Source organism: Diaporthe amygdali (assembly GCF_026229845.1).
Source record: "Diaporthe amygdali strain CAA958 chromosome Unknown NODE_3_length_2959817_cov_65_330692, whole genome shotgun sequence".
NCBI lineage: Eukaryota > Fungi > Ascomycota > Sordariomycetes > Diaporthales > Diaporthaceae > Diaporthe > Diaporthe amygdali.
Window position 1 is genome coordinate 366,552 of NW_026517023.1, and position 20,641 is coordinate 387,192.

The 20,641-nt window shown below is 53.7% G+C and overlaps 7 protein-coding genes across 7 annotated transcripts; 3 read left to right on the forward strand and 4 right to left on the reverse strand.

Annotated features, from left to right (window-relative positions):
* Positions 1-1,040: 1,040 nt before the first annotated feature.
* On the reverse strand, positions 1,041-3,585 carry J7T55_002506 (beta-glucosidase; the record flags this gene model as incomplete). The annotated part of the gene is made up of 3 exons (XM_053137586.1): positions 1,041-3,060; positions 3,171-3,435; positions 3,495-3,585. The coding sequence occupies 3 exons, from the start codon at positions 3,583-3,585 to the stop codon at positions 1,041-1,043; spliced, it is 2,376 nt and encodes a 791-aa protein (XP_052998376.1).
* A 1,550-nt stretch (positions 3,586-5,135) lies between these two features.
* Positions 5,136-5,429, forward strand: J7T55_002507 (uncharacterized protein; the record flags this gene model as incomplete). The annotated part of the gene is made up of 1 exon (XM_053137587.1): positions 5,136-5,429. The coding sequence occupies one exon, from the start codon at positions 5,136-5,138 to the stop codon at positions 5,427-5,429; it is 294 nt and encodes a 97-aa protein (XP_052998377.1).
* A 962-nt stretch (positions 5,430-6,391) lies between these two features.
* Positions 6,392-7,150, reverse strand: J7T55_002508 (uncharacterized protein; the record flags this gene model as incomplete). Its single annotated transcript, XM_053137588.1, has 1 exon — positions 6,392-7,150. The coding sequence occupies one exon, from the start codon at positions 7,148-7,150 to the stop codon at positions 6,392-6,394; it is 759 nt and encodes a 252-aa protein (XP_052998378.1).
* A 3,700-nt stretch (positions 7,151-10,850) lies between these two features.
* J7T55_002509 (uncharacterized protein) lies at positions 10,851-11,461 on the reverse strand (the record flags this gene model as incomplete). Its single annotated transcript, XM_053137589.1, has 2 exons — positions 10,851-11,330; positions 11,459-11,461. The coding sequence occupies 2 exons, from the start codon at positions 11,459-11,461 to the stop codon at positions 10,851-10,853; spliced, it is 483 nt and encodes a 160-aa protein (XP_052998379.1).
* Positions 11,462-11,981: 520 nt separating this feature from the next.
* On the forward strand, positions 11,982-12,678 carry J7T55_002510 (uncharacterized protein; the record flags this gene model as incomplete). Its single annotated transcript, XM_053137590.1, has 2 exons — positions 11,982-12,435; positions 12,503-12,678. The coding sequence occupies 2 exons, from the start codon at positions 11,982-11,984 to the stop codon at positions 12,676-12,678; spliced, it is 630 nt and encodes a 209-aa protein (XP_052998380.1).
* Positions 12,679-14,201: 1,523 nt separating this feature from the next.
* On the forward strand, positions 14,202-15,921 carry J7T55_002511 (uncharacterized protein; the record flags this gene model as incomplete). Its single annotated transcript, XM_053137591.1, has 2 exons — positions 14,202-14,962; positions 15,060-15,921. The coding sequence occupies 2 exons, from the start codon at positions 14,202-14,204 to the stop codon at positions 15,919-15,921; spliced, it is 1,623 nt and encodes a 540-aa protein (XP_052998381.1).
* A 1,002-nt stretch (positions 15,922-16,923) lies between these two features.
* Positions 16,924-19,301, reverse strand: J7T55_002512 (nkyrin repeat protein; the record flags this gene model as incomplete). Its single annotated transcript, XM_053137592.1, has 3 exons — positions 16,924-18,534; positions 18,649-18,829; positions 18,877-19,301. 3 exons carry the CDS (start codon positions 19,299-19,301, stop codon positions 16,924-16,926), a joined length of 2,217 nt encoding a protein of 738 aa, XP_052998382.1.
* Between the last annotated feature and the right edge of the window lie 1,340 nt (positions 19,302-20,641).

A 20,641-nucleotide genomic window follows, 5' to 3' on the forward strand; every position in this document is an offset into this window, starting at 1 on the left:
TTCGAAGCAGGCGTTTCTAATCAACGCGAAGTTAGTGAGAAGGTTTTGAGTTCTGCTGGCACGAGCAAGCTTACTGATTTGCTGTGAGGATAGTGATTCTTCTTAGTTGTCCAAGACAGGTAGAGTGATGGTGGTATTGGTAGTCGGGGACTCAGTGGATGGTGTACTGTTGATGAGGGTATCGCAAGGACAGTTTGCTTGATTGATGAAGAAGATGAAGGTCAACGACCCCTTCTGATCTGATCAGTCAATCGGTTGAGGAAGAAGAAAAGGACGAAGGAAACGTTCAAAAGTTTCGAGTCTGTGGTCCGGCTGTTTATATATTCGGCCGTCAAATCCTGATTACCTAAGACCACAGTCGAAGTGAATATTCCCTTGCAGCCACTCGGCAGGCAAAGCTGCCCGGCGAGGTGTTTTGAAATAGTGCCTGCCAATGAAGGGGTTGGGGATAGCTTCACGGAAGCTTAGCCCTGTCCGTTCGGGGGAGGGGGGAAGTGTGTAGGGGGGGGGGGACAGCTATCACTGAAGGATGAGTAGGTGTCTGATTAGTGGAGCGGTTGCTTTCAAGTCATTGTCAGGACCACATTCACTTGTGGCCGGGCAAAGGATTATATAATTGAATTATGAGAGACATCTTACCACAGTGTCCTCGTTTGCGAGTGGTCGACGTTGTGGCTTTGCAGGACCACTTCACTTATTACTGAGCAATCAATGTCGTTTGCATGACAATCGGTGTTGCAAGCATAGATACTATCACTATGTCTCCCAGCTAGTAGTTGCCTAAGTAGTCAGTTAGGAGAAAGTAAGTAATTTTCACTCCAGAGTATTTAGACCACTTCGACATTGAACAGGCCAAAGGAACATAATGGCAACTTCTGATAATGCACATGACTTGAAGGAATCTGATCCAGTCAGAGATTTTGCTATTCCTTGTATACAACTGCTACTGGATACTTATCTAGCTCACTTTAGTTTGCGATGCGACCCAGGCGTTTGCCGAGCCACGGAACAGTTGTGAACAAGACGCAAACACCGTGGAACTAATTGATCACAAACCGGTTGTCCAGCTCATCTGAGTCCCCTTGAGCAGCAAGCACGGCAAAACTCTTCTCGACCGGCAAGTCCCTAGAGCTAAAGCCGACCAGAAAGACAAAGTCCCCGGACGGGATGACCCAGGCCTTGTCAGCAGTGTCCCAATAGCTGACGTCCCTCCGCTGAAGGTGAAACTCGACATCGGCAGACGCCCCCGCCTCGATGAGCACCTTCTCGAACCCTCTTAGAACCTTGACCGGCGTACCCTCTGGCGCGCTTCCAGGGAACGAGAGGTAAAGCTGGGGCACCGCGTGTGCGGTGCGGTTCCCCGCGTTGGTGACGCTAGTCTTGACAACAACGACGTCCTCCCAGAGCTGAGGGTGGCCCCCGGGCTGGACAGGGACAGTAACGTCGAGTTTTTCAGCAACCGAATCCGCGACGAGATCGACGGAGGTCTTGCTTCCATCGATAGCAAAGGTGGTGTACGTGAGGCCGAAGCCGAACTCGTACAGAGGCTCGATGCCCTGAGCGTCGTAATGGCGGTAGTCGATCAGCTGCCCCTCAGTAAAGTTCGACTGCCACGCCAGTGGGTCTTCGACCGGCTGTGTGAGGTTGACGACGGCCGGCCCAGCGTCTTCGGCGGCGCGCGGCACGGTGTAGGGCAGGCGGCCTGAAGGGCTTACGTCACCCCACAGCAGGTCGACGATAGAGTTACCACTTTCCTGCCCTGGGTAGTGGGCCGCGAGGATGGCGCCGATCTTGGTGTTGTTGGCCCAAGGCATGGTGTTGACACCGCCGGAGTGGGTCACGACGATGGTGTTGCCGCAGAAGTCAGCGACATTCTTGATGACAGCCGTCGAGTTGCCGTCGAGCTCGAACGATGTGCGGTCAAAGCTCTCGCTGGCGAAAGTCTGCTGGAAAACGAGGCAGACTTCCGGCGGCGGGTAGACGCCTCTGAAGTCGTTACTGGCTAGGACGTCGTTGTTGGTGACGTAGAAAACCTGAGCGTCTGTCTCTTTGGCTTTGGCCTTGATAGCGTCGAGTGGGGAGACTACATACGAGGGTCGACCGGTTCCTGAGCCGCCTCCGATGATCATGGTGCCAGTGTTGTCGCTCTCCGGTACCTCAGATGGCCGGAAGAACCCATTAGTAAAGTCGCCAGCATCGTTGCCGAAGACGCCGATCACCTTAGGGGCTTTGAGGGGCAGCGTGTCGTTTACGTTCTTCAAGAGGACTGTGCCAGCGGTGCCCATCTCGCGAATGATCTTGGCGTGGTCTCCGCGGACGTCGCGGCCGCGAGGAAAGACGAAGTCGTCTGGGATAAGACCAGCTTGCCGACCAAACTCAATACTCGACTCCTGAACGAGCAGCACATACCTTAAAGCGTCCTCCGGAGCCGGGTAGTCTTTGGCATCCTGCCCAAGGAAGTAGTATGGGGTGAGAATGTTCCCGATCATCTCGTCAACCCTGGACTCGATAACAGAGCCGTTGCGGATAGCATTCAACACATTGTCGCCAAACCAGGACTCGGCTCCGGGGTATCCTGTCGGGATATAACCAGGCATTTCGAGGTCCAGGCCGGCGTTGATGGACTTGGCAGTCGAGTGGGTGGCAAACCAGTCCGAGACAACATATCCTTTAAAACCGAGCTCTTCGCGAAGCAGGGTCTGAAGAAGATAACTGTTCTCGCACGAGTATTCCTGGTTGACGCGGTTGTACGAGCACATTATAGATGCGGTACCTGCCTGGATCGCGTTGGCAAATGGCCAGAGGTAGAGCTCGTGGACGGTCCTGTCGTCGACATTGGAGGAGATTCCTTCTATACGAGTTCCATCGGCGTCTGTAGTAGACGAACGCTGCGTCTCTTGCTCGTTGGCAATGTAGTGCTTGGCGCAGCTCTGCACGCCGGCGTCCTGCAGACCATAGATGCTCTCTGCGATCGAAATGCCAGCAAGGTATGGATCAGGGCCGAATCCTTCCCAGTTTCGACCACCAAGAGCATGGCGTCCCATCGGCCCAGTTGATGGCCTGCTTACCATTAGTTCTGTGATTGCTCGCAAAGGACTGAGACATGAGACTGAACTTGCCCTAAAATGACGTGACCACCTTTGCCTTTGAACTCCTCTCCCAGTGCATACCCGCGAAGATATATCAACTCCCGATCCCACGTGGCAGCAGCAGTAATCCCTGACGGGAACACGCTGACCAAGTCAGCACGATTCACGGCAGTAGGCCCATCGAGCATGCATAAGCCTGTGAAGTTGAGACGAGGAATAGCCGCGATGTTGCCGATACAATTACCGGCAGAGCCGTTGCCCGTGATCATCTCAACCTTCTCGTCCAGAGTCAGCTGCAAGATGAGGTTCTGGGCCAGCTGGGCGGCGGCATCCCAATCCCGGGTTCCTGGTTACTCGGTGAGCATCTGTAGTCTTCCAAGCGTGCTAAAGAGGCTAGGCACCTACCATTGTTTGAAAGTCTGTAGCCGGCTGTGGAGGCTGTGGCAGCATGGGCCCCGAGGAAGAGCAAAAATGAGGCTTTCGTTGCGTTCAGCATGATTCCTGTTCCCGTACAACACACAGATACTAGAGGCGGCTGATAGAGCTCAAAAGACCCTACTCGCTTGCGATTTGGCTGCTGAGCTTTATATCAGTAAAGCCAAAGATCTGGCCCGGGCCTGGCTCCCGCCAGGAGAGTCTCACGCATCTTGGATCACGAGCTCTACCACATGCAACTATCCATTCATCAGCCCATCCACCTCCAACTCTCTCGCGTACAAGCGCGACGATGCACAGAAATTGACGCTAAAACGATGCAAAGAAACCGGTGAAATTTGCAGCGGACATTGACAGTCCTAGAGTGCGGGGAACTGGCGATCATTAACAGTCGCCAAGAAAAATTGGCGAATAAAAGGAGACATGTGCCTGTCTAATGTGACAATATAACGCTGGGAAACCGGGAAACATGATGTGCAGTGTTGATTATTTTGCCATACCCATGTCGTTTGAGGTCAACCTATACGGGCGCTCGTATAGAAAACTGCCTGATTGGCTATATAGAAGCCGGACCGATTTTGCTCCCCACAGGCACAGGGTAACAGTACGGGTAAGGCACAGATAGTCGAGCCACCGTTGCAACGAGAGAATGCGGGGGTTGCCTCTTTGAACATGGGGAACGCATTATACGAGAATGTGCAGCAGTCTTAGTAGACTTCACGTGTATCTCGCAGTGCTAATGCTATCTTTCCGTGTAGCTTCATCCTAGCGTGCAGCCAGTTCATGCCGTCGTCGCCGTCACGTCGCGATGCGCCCAGAGGATCCCTCGTCCAAGATCAAACGCGCCCTACGTGAGTAGGTACTCTGCTAGTGTACTTTGGCTTGTACCATTAGGCCAGTGCTTTTATCGGTGTGTCTTTACACATGTACGCCTCCTGCAAATGGCTTGACACGAATTTCAAGGTGTTTAGGGACACACAAGTGAATTGATAGCGCTCCTGAATTTTACAAGTATGCTTCGAAACTAAGCAGGACACTGACTGGACCGGTCAACTAAGCTGTGGTCTACATCTCGTGACATTTCATGTACCAAGACTGCCCATACACTTACTTGTTACTGAAACGACCGTCCTACTTTTTGTCTAAGCCATAAAACGACAGGCATCGTTGAATTCCATCTTGTCTTGAACCAAACAACACTATTCACTTACGTATATTCAGAATATGCCTCCGTCTCGAGGCTTGAGCCCAGAGTAAGGCCCAAGCATCATTACGACTTGCGAACCAAGGGTCCACTTAGTTGATGAATGGAAAACAGATGTGGTGTACGGACACAGCAGTACTTCGTCGAGGAGAGTAGTCCCATGCTAGTGTCCTACGTGATGCGAGGCAACCTGTTATCGAGGCTTCGATTCAGTCTAGAGATTGAGTCCGAGATGATTTGCTAAACTAGTCAGAGGCCGTAAAATGGAATTCTCCTGTCTGTTAATTCAGATGCAGTCTCTCTCGCAGAGAACTCATCTTGTTCTCCGCAATTCTTCATTCGCTCCATTCAACCCCCGGAACACTATACTCTTCCCTGCAATTGAACATATAAATCACCAAGCTACGATGTCTCTCAGTCTCAAGACAATTCTTCTGGGTGTTGCGCTCGCCGCAGCGACCCCTATCGCTCACAACGCCACCCTTTCCCAGCGAAGCGCAGCGAGCCTCGAAGCCATCTTGCCAAACGGACTCGCGCCGATCCATATGGCTGAAGTGGTCGACCCACAAGCGGAGCTTGAAAAGTGCAACTTCGACGAATACGCCGACTGCAAGAACCGCCGCAGAAGGGACTGCGACGATATAGTGGACAATAGCAGTGACTGTGAACTCGGTCCCTTGATCAAGGTTATCGGCATCTGAGAAGCACTCGGCAATCTTGGCGGCGGCTTTGCCGCCTACAGTGGCAGCGAGGCTACCGAGACCCAGACGGCGGGTGGCGGCGCGCTGGTGGCCAGAGCGGAAAAGGACTGCGGAAATAAGTGTGCGGGCTGGGCCACAATGCCGCCGTGGGGCGTCTGGTTTGGGGTCTGCATGCTTGACTGCCACAAGAGGTGCAAGAATGGAGGACGATGCCCGTGAGCTGATCTCGTCCGGGATGATCACACCACAAGTTAGCCACCGATGTTCTAGGGGGGAAGGTAGTTGGGAGACTCAGATAGCTCTTTGTTCGTTCTTAATTCACGGAGCGTAGATGGTGAGTGATGGAGTTCCTCAAGGACTATAGTCGTGACCTCGACAATTAATGAACGCTCCTTGCTTTTGAAAATCAGCCAACGTGCAAGCCCCGTGATTTGTCTTCAGGATGCGACAAAGTGTCTTCTCGATTTGCAGTCGAAGATATGTGTGGTTCGTCCAGACGAAAAACAATTCTTCAAACCTACATGTATCGCACTTGTAGAAAGGAACCGGGGCCCAGTCACATCAATCTCCATGGTCAAGCTGTCCTCGAACAGTGTACTGCTCAGAAGCCACCATAAGTTTCCCAAGATGGTCCATTGCACTCGTTCATCTGATGAGTGTCACACTCGATGCTACATGACTACTCATGTATGAAAAGAAAGAAGGGGGAAGAAAAGAAAAGGGCAACCGGATACGCCCATTCTTCGACAACCAATATACCACTATATGTCAAATCCTTCAGGACAGCCTTGCCTGCTTCTCCTTCCGGGCACGATATGAGAACGTCACTTTGATTGGCCACAAGCTGATGCAAAGCGAATAACTATATTTTTTCACTTTCAATGTGCATTAAGTAACGCCCCAAAAATGCTAATGCTACCATACGCCCCAATATGCATGCCCATTTATTACGCCTCCATTGCCTAGCTCACGTTGCCCAACAACGCCTCCTTCTGGTCGGCTTGCCTCTTTGCCTTCCTCTTGCTTGCGCCCTCTCGCCAGCAGCAGATGAAAACGCCAAGGAAGGCGACTGTCGTTGCAATACCCATTGTCACACCGACAATGGCACTTGATAAGCCTACGTCGAACGAGGCGGAGGACGACGACGTGGAGGTGGCGGAGGCGGATGATGTGGTTGTTGAGGAGGTCGTCGTTGTTGACGAGCTGCTAGTGGATGTTGCTGTTGATGTGCTGCTGCTGGACGAAGTAGTAGAAGAGCTGGTAGATGTTGCGGAAGTTGAGGAAGATGTAGATGTAGATGTGGCCGTTGCCGAGGTCGTTGAGCTCTCATCGGTGCTCGTCGTGGTGCTGTCGGCACGCTCGAAAATATCGCGCCTGTTACGGCCGTGGAATGATCGCCGCCGCAGCTCTCCCTCCGGGTCCGCTGGGCTGTCGTCTCCCGCGGTGGATCCGGTCTGGCACTTTTCCGTGATCCACAGTGCATTTTCCGCCTCGTCTGTGGTGCACCCTGCCGCCTCCAGGCAAGTCGCGAGGAGTTCTGGGTCTACTGTCTGGATGCCCAGGCATCGTGACATTATTGGGTCGGAAGCGCATGATAGGTCTGCCACAATACTTTCCAGACATCCTCTGCCCATCAGTCGTGGGGCTGCTGTGGCGGGACTCGCCAGCAGCATGGCGAGTGCCACGCGAGGAAGGTTTTCTCGTATGCTGAATGAATTCATTGTGTATGTGGATGATTTGATGGTTGCGTCTCCTGGAAAAAGGACGACGGGAGGATTGGGTTTGGAGATGTTGGTGAACTCGATCGCGCGAATGTTATAACACTTTGTGGCACCTTTGGTGAAACAAACGAGCGACAGTTAAATAAACAAGAAACTGAAGTGGGTATCACAAGGAGAATGAGCAAACAGTGAAGTGCAGTGATTTAACTGTCATGTCACCATAGGCCGGTAAGACGCTTTTAAGAGATTTTCCCCGGGCTTTGTGTCATGGGTTGCACCTAGTCAACTCGCGTCACTCAACGCCAGCAACAGCTCACCAGCTCGCCCCAGCCCAGGGACGGCCTCCACAACGCAAATGGCAGAGCCACAGCTATATGGTCTGTTTTGAGACTGCGCCCCTGCCGGAGACCACTCTGGGTGCGACGGACCCAGGTGCGGAAAGAGGCTGAAGAATAGAGTGCCGGCATGTGGGGAGAAGTTCGCTCCCGGGATCCCGCATTTTACACATTAAGTTTCCCCATCCCTGCTATGATTAGCCTCCGAGATCTCCGAGAATGGCAGCGCCACGCGCACGACGCGACGCTCGTCTCCACTCTGTCCCACCGTATCCCGGGGGCTTGGGTGTCATTGGCAGGGGGTTGACCGATGCTTGCGTGTGGCGCCACAGGTGTTACGTGTATCGAGAAATTTCGCTGCGCCTTTGCTGCCAGCCTTGAGCCTGGGCCAGCCTGGGAGCAACAAGCATTTCCTTGAGCCTGGGCCAGCCTGGGAGCAACAAGCATTTCTGTCTTGCATATCGACTTGTGCAGCAGACACATCGGAAAGCCAATGCCCCGTCCCTGGAAAGATATCGAGAAGATAAATGTTGATATAGCATAAAGGAGACTTGTCTGATAGTCTCGGCAATCGCCGCTCAAGGATCACCACATGGGTGAACGTTGAAGCGGCACAACACTCGCCCACGGCAATGAGTGCCGGTGTCCAGGAGTCTGACTCGCGACCAAAATAACTATTCTACTTGAGGGCCGTGACCTGGCCTACCACAAATCCTTTGACAGACTATTCTGAGCCTGCCAAGACGGATTTGCTGGCCTGCATGACAGGGAGGCATGACTTCTCAAAGGCGGCGCGAGGCGGTTGAACGGACCTCATTAGCTGTCGTGGAGTATACAAAAGTCGAGTGATGCCCAAAGATAAAGTGTAAGTCGATGATCAATCATCCCGTCGACCGGACACAAGTATCATCAACCACCGTTTCGATCTACTCGCCTCACCAGGACCGAGATGTTCTAGCGGTCCGCCTCAAGTGGATCTGTGCGCTTCAGCGGCATCACTCTGTCGAGACGGTGTGGGCAGCGCCAAGCCGTCGAGTTCGTCCTGCGAGAGGTTGCAAGCCAATGAAGTTTCCTTAGAGAGCCCCTTCGCATTTTCACCACGTTGACTATATCCCGCGGCAAGCGAACTTCAAAATGCGAATTCCAAGAGCGAGCTTATGGATCTCATACTTTTCGAGGCCATGCGTAGCCACTGAAAAACAAGTCATGGACATTGAGTGCTCTGTCGCCTGTGTTCAACCCGACCGAACTCAATCTTCATTGTTGGATACACTTCTAAAATTATACTACCGAGAGCTTGGGAAAACGGACTAAGGTGACTCCACTAACTGCGAAAGGCATTGTGGGATTCTCTGCCATTGGCAAGTAGGCCTTAGACGCCCAATTCGTCGTGCCTGAAGCTGCGCCGGATCTCTCGGCCCGGGTGTTCAAGAAAGCCAGTTCCTTTGCCGCCATACGCAGAGATAAACTTTCAGTTCCATTTGTCTACACGCGAAAGACAAGCTTATGTGACGATGGTGGGTTAGGCAGAGTCTTTGTGTGGGTACCCGCGGCATCATAAATTCCTGTGAATGCCAATCGCACGTCGAGTTCTTGTTAAAGTTTTGAAGGCTGAGTGTCTCAACTTCAGAGCAATTACAGTACCAGTAGACCAAATAGCTCTTCCGCAAAGTCTCAACCCAAGAGACAAACACGGCGGCATTGCTCGTCATGAGCCTCATGCCAAATCTCAACCTTCACAATCGAGGGTGCATGGGCTACGGTAGGAGGACAGGTCGCGAGGCAGAATTCTCTCTCAGGTCTTTGAAAGTGGGGAGATCCATCTAGCTGCCGCATAGCCGGGCAAGGCAGAATCCTTCGCAGGGTGCCCGAGTAAGAGGCCCTTGCATGGCTCGGCTATCATGTATAGGCATGCTGTTCCTCCAACGACAGAGAGATATCAGAGACATGTGTTGCCAGTCACGCCCAACTTCGTTTGTGAGGACCGTGAATCCGTTACTGGCAGCGAAAGCAGAATTAGTCACTCCAAAAAGACTCGTATACTCGTGCAGTAAGTCGCTGAGTTGTCATACTGTTTTTAAGTGTGTCAATGCTGGTTGGTCTGATTTCTGTATTCCTTCAAAGATTTCAGCGAGCTCAAGCTCCCTTGCGGTCTGATAATCAGGACAGACTTTCCGGGTACCAAGAGCGAACAAATCGCCGCAAAGGTATAATCATGTGAAGCCGTGGTGTAAATTGTCTTCCATTCGATAAATATAAGAACACGCTTGTTGGCCTCTCGTCCAGCCACGGAGTCGAATGAAGTGCCAGAATTGGGCTTGATGGCGGAGTTTGAAGCGCGTCGATTCTGATAGGTCTTCTATAAGTCTGGGTCATGGCATTATTCTAGAAATTACACTAGCAACTGAGACGCCTCTGCTAAAGTTTAGAGGAGTGTCGTGTGAGCGGAGCAGACGGTACAGCTTCGAAGTATCACATCATTTCTCGCCCTGGCGCCCGCTTGGTGACCTCGCACATGTCCTCCAACAGTTAAATGATAGAGAGTCGCCCACAAGCAGGCTAGGTCCGCCAGAGAAGCATTTGCTCTCGATTCACTACAGAGGATGCAAGCACTAAGACTCCGTCAACTTAGACTTTGACAGTTCCAGCGACCGTCTGGGACATCCAGCACTACTTTTGCCAACATGAAAGGCCATCGTCCGCAGGCAGCTCCCACCAAACAGCATGAAGCCATCTGAGGATGAACAATGACCGAACCGTCTTCACAAGGCTTCAACTGACAGCACTAAGTGCCTTGTCATTGTGGTTCCCGGCAGCGATTGCTCACTTTGAGCAACGAAGAACCCTTTCACTGTGTCGAAATCGCGAGCGATCCGTAGCAAATTCTGTCATGCATTTGCTTTTGAAATACGACACACCGGCAGCCAAGGACCTGATTAGTTGGTGATGTGGCTTTGGTGCCATTTTCTGACCTTCTATCCTTGCACTCTAGCTAAACCAATGGCATTCACCCTGGACATGGCAACGATGGCTGATCTAGCCTGTGTAATGGTCAGTGCTGTGAAACTTGGAACTCGATCCATATCCATGGGATTCCACATACATGCTCATGATCTCATCCTTCGTACTTCACGCGTCGTGCAGGCCAGTAGATCCGTACTCGACATCTTCCTCCATACAGCCGTGGTCTATGCTCGGAAGCATCTGAGTATTTCGCTTCCGTAGGCATCCCTGCTGTTCTCTGGGGCTGATGCGTCTCAATTCCAGACTCTGGTGTGTGATGGATACCCTCCCGCCGATTAGATAAACGCAGACCGCGCATTCGCGTCGATGGAACCCAACTTGGGCGGCTTCAGAGGTCCTCCCTATAGATCCTCATCTTCGTCCTCGTCCATTCCATCTGCAGCCTCGTTGCCGTCCTCGTCTCCATCCTCTTCCTCGAACTTGGGCAGGTGCACCACAAACACAGGGACGTCGTCGGCCTCGTCGGCATCGCGAACGACGAACGCAACCATGTCATTGTTCCTCAACCCCTTGCTGACGGGGGTCTCGTTGCCCTTGATTCGGAGGTCCTTCCATCCCTTGCTGTCGTCGTGGGGGTTCTTGAGGACGCCGTATGCGATGTCGTAGTCTGCTCCCTCTGCTGGGAGGGGCGTAGGCACCTCGTCGAGGCTGGGTCGCAGGCCGTCTGGGTGGCGGTCCTGTAGGACGGAGAAGAGCTCTGTGGTGAGCTCGGAGAATGGGGCGAGAGGGTCGACGAGGAGAAAGATGGTGTGGACGCCGTACTTGAGGCGTAGGGAGATGGGCATGTCGGGAGGGTCATCGGGTGCGTTCTGTTTGGGTGGCTGTTCAATGTGAGGTCAGTCAACAGTTCACCACCTAGTCAATGCAAAGCTGTGGGGAGTCACAGCATCGGACTGCATCGGATCGCGTCACATTGCGTCTTGTTGAGGCTTGGATGGTGAGTACCTACCATCTTGACGGTGATTTAGCTGGCACTGGTGAAATCAGTGCTTCAACGACAACGATGCAACCCTTTTCTGCTGCGGAGGGTGTGTCGAGAGGATATGTAGACACAAGAGAGCAGGCAGATACAAAAAACGAGGGACCCAAGGGAGGCAGAAATTCACAAAGTGACGTTGAATGAAGTCTTGACAGGTGACAGTGAATGGCACTCCTCGGTTCAGCCTAGCGCGGTTCAATTCCGCATTGAGAGATGACAGCGGGAGCTTGGGCCACCTTGAAGTTTTAGTGGGGGCTCCCCTCCACAAATGTACCTTGGTAGGTAGGTAAGTACCAAGGTACCGCCCCCAAAGTGGGAGGAAACTGGGTGCCTCTCCGTCTGGTGATTTCTTCACATCGACGGCATCAATTACTCTCAACAACAACACCCACAAGACAGGCTCAAATTGACCTATATTGATCCCGATTGCTGTCCAGCCCCTCGTCTACGTCTTGCAGCCCTTGCAGCCCTTGCAGCCCGGAGAAGTAGCAACATGGGTCGCCCTCCCAAGACACAGGAGGAGCTCGCTGCCTTCTTGGCCAGGCCACAAGTCGACTACCACGAGCGCCGTCGCATCGCCCTCGAGAATAGCCGCCTGAACATGATGGCTCCCTCGAGAATTATTCTCGCCGCCGCAGCCTCGTTCGGAGTCGGCATCTCGCTGGGCATGACCCAGGGGAGCAAGATGGCAGGGCTCCAGTTCCGCGCCGAGCACGCCCACAAGCTGCCAACGACACCAACCGGCTGGTTCATGTACCACAAGAGCAAGAACTACAACATGGCCAGGGGTGGGCTCAAGGAGGGTCTCAAGATGGGCGCCAAGGTGTCCTTCTGGACTACAGCCATGTTCGTGGTCGAGGACATGTACGACGAGTACCGCGAGTCCAAGGACTTTGTCAACACCATGCTGGCTTCCCTGACTGTCGCCGGCGGATTCAGTCTGTGGAGTACGTGTCCAAACACTCCTCATCCAAGCGATGTGGATGTCCTGCTAACCACTGACATCATCTGCAGATCGTTTCAGCCTCCCCATGACGGCACGAACAACCAAGACCGCCCTTGTTGTCGGACTCGTCTATGGCGGCCTTCAAGACGCTGCCGGCGCAGCACGAGGCCGGCACATTGGTTACATCGACTGGATCAAGAGGCGGATGCGAGGTCAGAGCAAGGAGTTGGAACAAGAAATATGACCGTCCCGCAGCCGAGACTACGCATACAACGCCGACAATTCCCAGACGACACAGACAGTAAAAGACAACCAGCCGACAGACGACGGAACAGGCTCAAGTCACGATGTTGCCACGCATCAGGATCTTGATGATGAACATCCCATCCCGATTTCGGACATTGCGCAGCACTTGCTTTCGGCTTTCCAAGGCTGAAGGCTGGTGCGGACGGGAGAGAACGTCCGGGTCCGTGTCTGATTCAGCCTCAAGACAACAAGACCAGGAGATTCACGCCGCTGCAGACCGCAACAGTCGACGCGGTGGATCCGAATCATGGACGACTCGCGCAATGCTGAAACGACTAGATTGGCTGCTTGCACAATGTGGTGCCTGGCATCAAGCTTAAGCCGTCGGCTTCCATCTCAACCGGCCGTCTCTGCACCCAGTCTAGCGATCCAGGCGATGGCGGCGCCATCACAGGTCCCCGCATAATCGGCATTGCAACTCTGGCAGCCCCACAGAAAGCCGAGCGCATGGTAGGGCCAAGAAATCCCAAGCTGGCCCCGAATCAGTGCTGCGACGCAACTGGGCCTGCAGGCTCGCCTCGATGCAATAGCAGGACAAGCGCACACGCTGGGATGCACTGCAGAAAGCCCCACATTTGCACAAGCTCGACGAAATGATGCTCCCATGATCCCGTCCATCCACTCTCATTCCAGCGGGCTTTGGTGCTGGCTGGGTCGAATTATGTTATGTCTTCGGCTCAGCTTTTGCGAGTTTGAGATTGGCCCAGAAAGTTGGGGAATCAAAGGAGCACGGGAGGAATCTATTTGTCAATGCCTCCATCGAACAACCACTTGGGAGCCACCAAGCTGCCAGTGCGGACGGCTAGCCACGGCATTCCCGCGACCTGCATTCCCACTCCGAGCCTTCTCCACGTCCACGTGATGGTCAGCGATAAGGAGCTGGAGGGATTGGCCCGGCCGCAGCTCTCAGACTACGCGCTGGCCTCTGATTGCACAATGGCTGCCGTGCTGTCTCTCCTTGTCTCTGGCCTCTGGCCTCTGGCGGGCAGCAGATAGACTAGTCACTTGATAGCTCGGTCTTCCGTGCTACTACGTGGTTGGCTGGCCTTACAGCATTGGCTTTGAGACGATGTCGGCGATCCCTCGCCTTCGGTGCCAGGGATCCGTTCTCAACTTAGACTTGCGAGCTTGGTCACCTGTGTCATTGCGATGACCGGAGATAAAGGAATGGTGATCGAGGGGGAAGGCAAGGCGAGACAAGGCATTGCATTGACTGCCCATCAAATACAAGTAAGCCAGCCCTCGGGACGGACTGCTCTGCTTCGTTATGATAGTACAGAAACATTTGCCTTTGTCTCGTGTATCAAAACCTAATAATCTGGATACTCTTCTTTCATTGTCTCCTCCACACTGCTAGTCTGCCTGTCAAGCGTGCATCACTTTATACCCCGTTTTGAGCCTCTGCTTTGCTTATCAGATACCCTGTTTCCTGCTCTTCCGCCCAGTGCAGCCCGACTCAATATGGCTTCACTTCGGCCACTTTTGACCACGACTTCTCGCGATAGGACAATGGCTATGATACCTGCGAATTCATTGCGTGGCGGCGCGTTTGCGCCTGCTTCCAGAGTCGAGATCTCTCTTCTGAAGTACAGACCTCTGCGGCAGCCACAGTTCAACCGCGATGCATCCACCACAACGTCAACACCGGCCCAAACGCCGCCATCAGCCTCGCGATCCCTTCACTCATCCAGCACAACCCGCCAAGCAGGTGCAGCTCTCAACACCCAAGCTATTCCGGGCCCAGACTTCGAGCCAACACCCCCACCCAACATGGCCAAGGCACCCTTATCGGTGCTCCCCTTCACCACGATACTCCGCTCTCTGGCGGTGACCACCATGTCCTCTTCCCCCGTCCTCCTACCTCCCTCGCTAGCAATTATGAGCATGCTTGCACACACTACCAACCCGATCCTGAACCCTGACCGCAATCCTCTTCTGAAACAACTGATAAAGAAGACTTTCTACGCGCAGTTCTGCGCAGGCGAGATCGCGCCAGAGGTTAAGGCGACGATGGCACGTCTCAGGGGTATCGGGTTCTCGGGTGTTATCCTGGGTTATGCTAGGGAGGTCGTCTTGACCGACAAGCAGCTGGAGGGCCTGGCTACTTATGGCCTGGATAGCGAGACGGCGGAGGAGTGCATGCGGAACGAGGTTATCCCTTGGACCAAAGGAACGTTGGAGACGGTGCGGCTGGCCGAACCGGGTGACTACGTGGCTTTGAAGTGAGTCTTTGCCCCTCATGAGTGCATGCTTTTTCCAAGCGTGCATCACCCAATGAGAATCAAAAAGGAAACGTCACTTACTGACACCATTCATCAGGTTCACGGGCGCAGGCCGCAAGGCCCTCTGGACCCTTTCTCAGCGCCAGCCTCCACCAGAGGCTCTCGCCAGCGCCATCGACGAGATCTGCACTCTTGCAGCAGAGCGAGGGGTCAGGCTGCTCTTCGACGCGGAGCAGCAGGCGGTGCAGGCAGGCATCGACGACTGGACGCTCGCGTACATGCGCAAATACAACAACAAGACCCCCGGAAAGGCCGTCATCTACGGCACCTACCAAGCGTACCTGAAGGCGACACCCTCAGTGGTGTCCGCACACCTGCGGGCCGCGCGCGAGGAGGGGTTCACGCTGGGCGTCAAGCTCGTGCGCGGCGCCTACCTGGGCAGCGACCCGCGCCACCTGATCCACGACACCAAGGCCGACACGGACGCGTGCTACGACGGCGTCGCGGAGGCGCTGCTGCGGCGCGAGTGGACGGGCCCACTGGCGCAGTTCGCGCCCGCGGACGGCAGGTTCCCGAGCGTCAACATGGTGCTCGCGTCGCACAACGCCGAGACGGTGCGCAAGGCCCGCGCGGTCCTCGACGCCGGCCACCGCGGCACCGAGGTCGCCTTCGCGCAGCTGCAGGGCATGGCGGACGAGGTGTCGTGCGAGATCCTGGCCAGCAGGGACGGCGCGGCCGCTTCTAGCAGCGGTATCGGCGGCGGCGGCGAGAAGGCCGACGGCAGCTTCAAGCCCCGCGCGTACAAGTACCTCGTCTGGGGCTCCACCGGCGAGTGCATGAAGTACCTGCTCCGCCGGGCGCAGGAGAACAAGGACGCTGTGCAGCGGACCAAGAGCGGGCGGGACGCCATGAGGGCCGAGATGTGGAGGCGGCTCAAGGGCGCCTTTGGGCTGGCTTAAGCGTGTTGTCTTGAATGGGCCACGTCGTTGTTTCGTCTGAATTTGATGGGGTTTGGGACCGCGGTTGCTTGGATTTACTTTCCTCGATATTTTGGCGCTTCAGGAACAGCAGGAGCGGCATCCGGCCTTGTCTTTTCCTTGTGGGTAAGCCCTCAGATTGATCGATGGGCGGCGCTCCAAATGTGCAGGGTTGAAATCGTGGAGTTTAGGCGATAGACTGCGCTTAGAGCAGCATTTTCTTTATGAATCAATGAATGACGAGATCAATTCAATTGAGTCCTGAGTTCCACGACAGTACTGGAAGGATAGTGATGGTTAAGTCACCGAAGATTTTGTAAAGGTTTGTGACATATCTTTGAAGGATATAGTACAGAAAGAGAGTGGTTCTCTGGACACATACTATACACATATACACCCGCACAGATTGGTTGAGTTCCCACAAACCTCACGCAGACCAATCTGTGTCTCGATGTGACACCGGATGCCTATCTCCGCTCTTGTCTCCATTTTTCGCTGGTCTGGTTTCGGACAAAATTCGAGCCTGCTCTTGTGCCTTCACTCTCCCGTCGGCCAACTTGGGCCCCAGGCATGATTGAGAGCTTTTCGTCAGACGTCTTTTCCCCACTCAAGATACCAAAAACGGCTCCTGAGGCTTATATGGCATACCCTTGGGGATGTTGTTTCTTCTCTATGTGATCTGCTCCTGAGATCACCGGCCCGACTGCCTGGACCTCCTGGACAACTTCGTCCCGTACTTCGACTGAAACTTTTCTTCAAAATCATGTTTGTGCTGCAAAGTATCGAAGTAGTGACCGTGTTAACACCAAGCCTAAAATTCATAGAAGATAAGGGAAGGCCTTTCGCTAATCAAATGCATACGTGTAATTCCGGCACCCGGGCAGTCAGACGCAGGCTGTGCTTTGCTGCGTTGTTGAGGAGATAGAAAAGTCGTAAGTACCCCAGTGCTCTCCTGATCATCTGCGCTCACCGTGCCCTGACGCCTCAATTGTCTGACTTGTCCGACTTATCCGCCTCATCTGACTTGTCTGACTCATCTGGCTTGTCCGGCTTTTCTAACTTGTCAAATTCCGGCGACCACTTAGGACCAAAGTCTGGCGGGTCCAGCTGAGGCTTGGTCGCACTAGATGAGACAGAGAGCTGGTAGCCGCTGTCCCGACGGGGATCAATGGACCAGTCCTCAGACTTGTTGGACCGCAAGGACTGTGACCCGTAGTGGCCCTCCAGCGCCTTCAGGATCTCCCTCTGCATGCCTCTCGGTTTGCGTAGCAACTTCTTCTCGGCCTCGGGGTCGGCGCCTCTGCTGACCAGCGCTGCGACAATCTCGACCTTTTTCTTGGGGTATTCGATATATGATCGTGCCTGAGACTCGATGGTCGCCGCTAGGGGGGTGTGGTCATGGGCAGGTATGTTTGGGTTTGCGCCAGCCTGGAGGAGCAGTCTTACAATCTTGTCTCTGCCTTGTGAACAAGCAAGATAAAGGGCCGTCTTCTTGTGGGCATCTTGTGCGTCGATATCGAGGTCCTGGTCTGGGATCGAATTTGGAGGTGACGTGGTGAATGTTGAAGAGGAGGATGAGGAGAACCTCCGCCCGTCGTCGAGGCCTATTGTCATTGTGCTTGCTCTCCGCAACCGATGCTGTAACAGAAATTTTGTTACTGCTGGCTTCTGGCTCCTATGAAGCGGTGTCTGATATTGTCTGTCCCGAGCTTTGACGCTGGCCCCTTTCTGGAGAAGCACAGAAAGTGCTGTGGTGTTTGAGCAACCTGCCGCGATTAATAAAGGCGTGTCCCCGTTGTCGTCTGGGCTTTCGAGGGTATATGAATTTTCCATCATCTGTTGCAGGGCCGCTTCATCGTGACACCTCTCTGCGGCGTGGTGTAACGGAGAGGAGCCCTCTTCATCCAGAATATCAAACCGCGGGTCTTCATTCTCTTTCGAGACAGCGATATCTTCGCTCTCACACCATTCCAGGGCCTTGTCACAGCTGGTCCTTCGGGGTACTAGAGGCCCTCCCATCACGCTTTCGAGCTCTTTCTTAAACCCCTGAAGTTGGGATATGAAAACGGGCCGGTGCTCTGTGTCACCAAATTCCACCCGGTAGTCATGCAGCTCCAAGAGTTCCTCCCCGACCTCTTGGATCTTTGGTACGTCTCGGGGATCTTCAATAGCGTAGGCATCGAAGGCTATCCTCAAGTGTTCCTCAGCACGGTCCATTTGGCATGTATCCTTGTAAAGCCTTCCTAATTTAGAGTGAAGGCTCAGTCTCCGATGGCGGGACGCTGAAGACGATGGCAGGGCGAGCAGGTTGAGGTCTTGTGCGGCTCCGTCGCTGGAATACTCGTGGTTGATCTTCTTCTCGAGAAGAGACAGGGCTTGCTCGGTTGAGCCTTCGGTCTTGCACTGGATGAGAATGTCTGCCAGTTGTTCTTCCATTTCGTCTCGCTCCTCCTGTTCGAAAGGAACTGCATGATGACTGCTTAGCTCCTCCTTGATGTACAATGCTCTTCGTTGGATCTTCTCAGCACTCTCGAACAGATGATAGCCCATGAGTCCTTCCAGATCTTTTCTGTTCTGTTCCCATTCATACTCGAGCTGTCTTCTTGATCTTGGCAAAGATGGTATTGGCGATGTTTTGCTTGCTGTATTCGTATGTCCAGATCTCGGTGGCGCAATATTTCTAGAAGAGGTCGTGCCTGTCGCGCTTACAGACTGGACGACGTATGTAGCAGCACTATTTGCAAATTTTCTGACCTTCAATGTTGTCTCGAGGGCCTGGCGATCAACTTCGTGCAATGCAGCATCTTGGTTCGGCTGCCGTTGTCTTGCTGTCTGCTTGAGTTTGCCCGCTATGTCGCGCAGGAGCTCATCGGTCTGGTCGGCTTTGAACCTTGTAAGATGTCAGCTAAAGCAATGTAACCTCATTGTGACACTTACAGATTGAGAGTCTGAACAAGGAGGTTCAAGTACGGTATATACTCATCGATGTGATTCGTCGCCTGGGTAATGGAATTGTCATTGAGCCAGAGGGTGAAAGCCTGATTCATGTTCTTTGCTGATCGGCTCGGGAGTTTCTCATAGATTATCGTCAATGGTGAGATGCAGCTTTGTGCAATCTCCTGAATGAGTTCATAGAGTTCTGTCTCGAAAGGTATTTTGGATGGTCTCTGCTGGAAATATTGTTCAAGAAGTCTGATGGATCTCCCTAGGTGCTCGATCTTGACCTCCATCCGCTTGACGATCCTGGGCGCGTCCTTGATAGCTGCGACGGCATCTCGCAGAGTCCGCAGCCCACTAGAGAGGGACCCGATAAGCTGCACGATGGCCGAAGCAGATCCAATAGCTGTTAGTGGATCTGGCATGTTGTGTAATTCGGTTATGCATCAGCAACCAATACTCCTGGTGCTGACTCGACCAGCTTTGAGGGCCTTGGAACTGCGGCAAGTGCCGCAGCAGCCGCAGTGTCGACACTCTGAAGGACGACTGAGGAACGAGCGCTCTAAACAAATTGTTCGATGATAGACACTATCGGGAAGTGCCATTCGTGTGATGTCGATCCGTTACCGCGCACACGTGGGCCGTGCCGTTGGGGTGACAAAACGCCGGGAAGAGGGAAACCTGGGCCAGGCCGGTGCGGAATAGAAAAGAAAGCTTGAGCAGAACCAAGGATGAGGGGATCACTTCGACCTAGGTGTGATTGGATCAGGGCGGAAGTGCGTCATGTTACTTGGACTATAGCCTGCTGCCTCCTGCAGCCCTGCCTTGCCACGCACGCGTGGCTGAGTACTTCGACTGCAGGAGGAGTGTGGTACGATCTGGGTGCCTGTTCGTCTGCTCACCATAGTGAATTCACGTGGCCTGAAAGAAGTTGGAGACCGGCCTATTCGTCAGTTGTCGATCGGGCGTAACAGTTGAGAAGGCGTCTGCGAAAACAAGAAGGCATACTTAGCTCCATTATAGTTCGTCTTGTCTTCAGGCACCGCCCCACAAGAATAGGGCTTCGCTGAAGTCGCGTGCCACTGAGACATGCATATTGGATTTTGGGGCAATGCCAACTCGGTGACCGATCCTTATGACTCTTTCCATCAGCCTCAATATGTGTGGGCGGGGTTCACACCATCCAGGGGCCTCCAACCCACGGGGCCCCATGGAGCTGCATGCTCTCCAGAAACTCCCCATGATACGTCTAGAGCCGCATTAGACTCGCGGGGAAGAAAGCTATATTATGAATTGAGCAGGGGGAGACGGGGCTAAAGCTTGCTTACCCTCAGTCTTGTGATTTGCGTTTAGTTTCATCCTTGGAATCCTTCCGGTGGGTGGTGGCAAAGCAGCCACAGAGCAATCCGTGATGACGATCCTCCACTTCCCTTTTCAATGTAATCGCTCATGAGACAGTCTTCGAATAAATGAGGTATTTGTTCGAGTCGTGCAGGTACGAGATCGTTGTACAACGCTATCCATCGCAGGTACGGCGCCAGTTGACTGGTTGACGCCACCCGGGCGATATATGCCAAGAGCAGATGCATCCTTCATTGCTTTGTACCTAGACATCATCCCTGCAGTGTCACCAAAGAGGCAGAAAGCGACCATGTCTGCATGTTCAGCTGGAGCCGATCCCCAATGGCTTTTGATCCTAAACGAGAACAAAAACGCCGGCGAATAAGCCCAGAGCAGAGCCTTATGACGCTGGCAACGCCTCCTC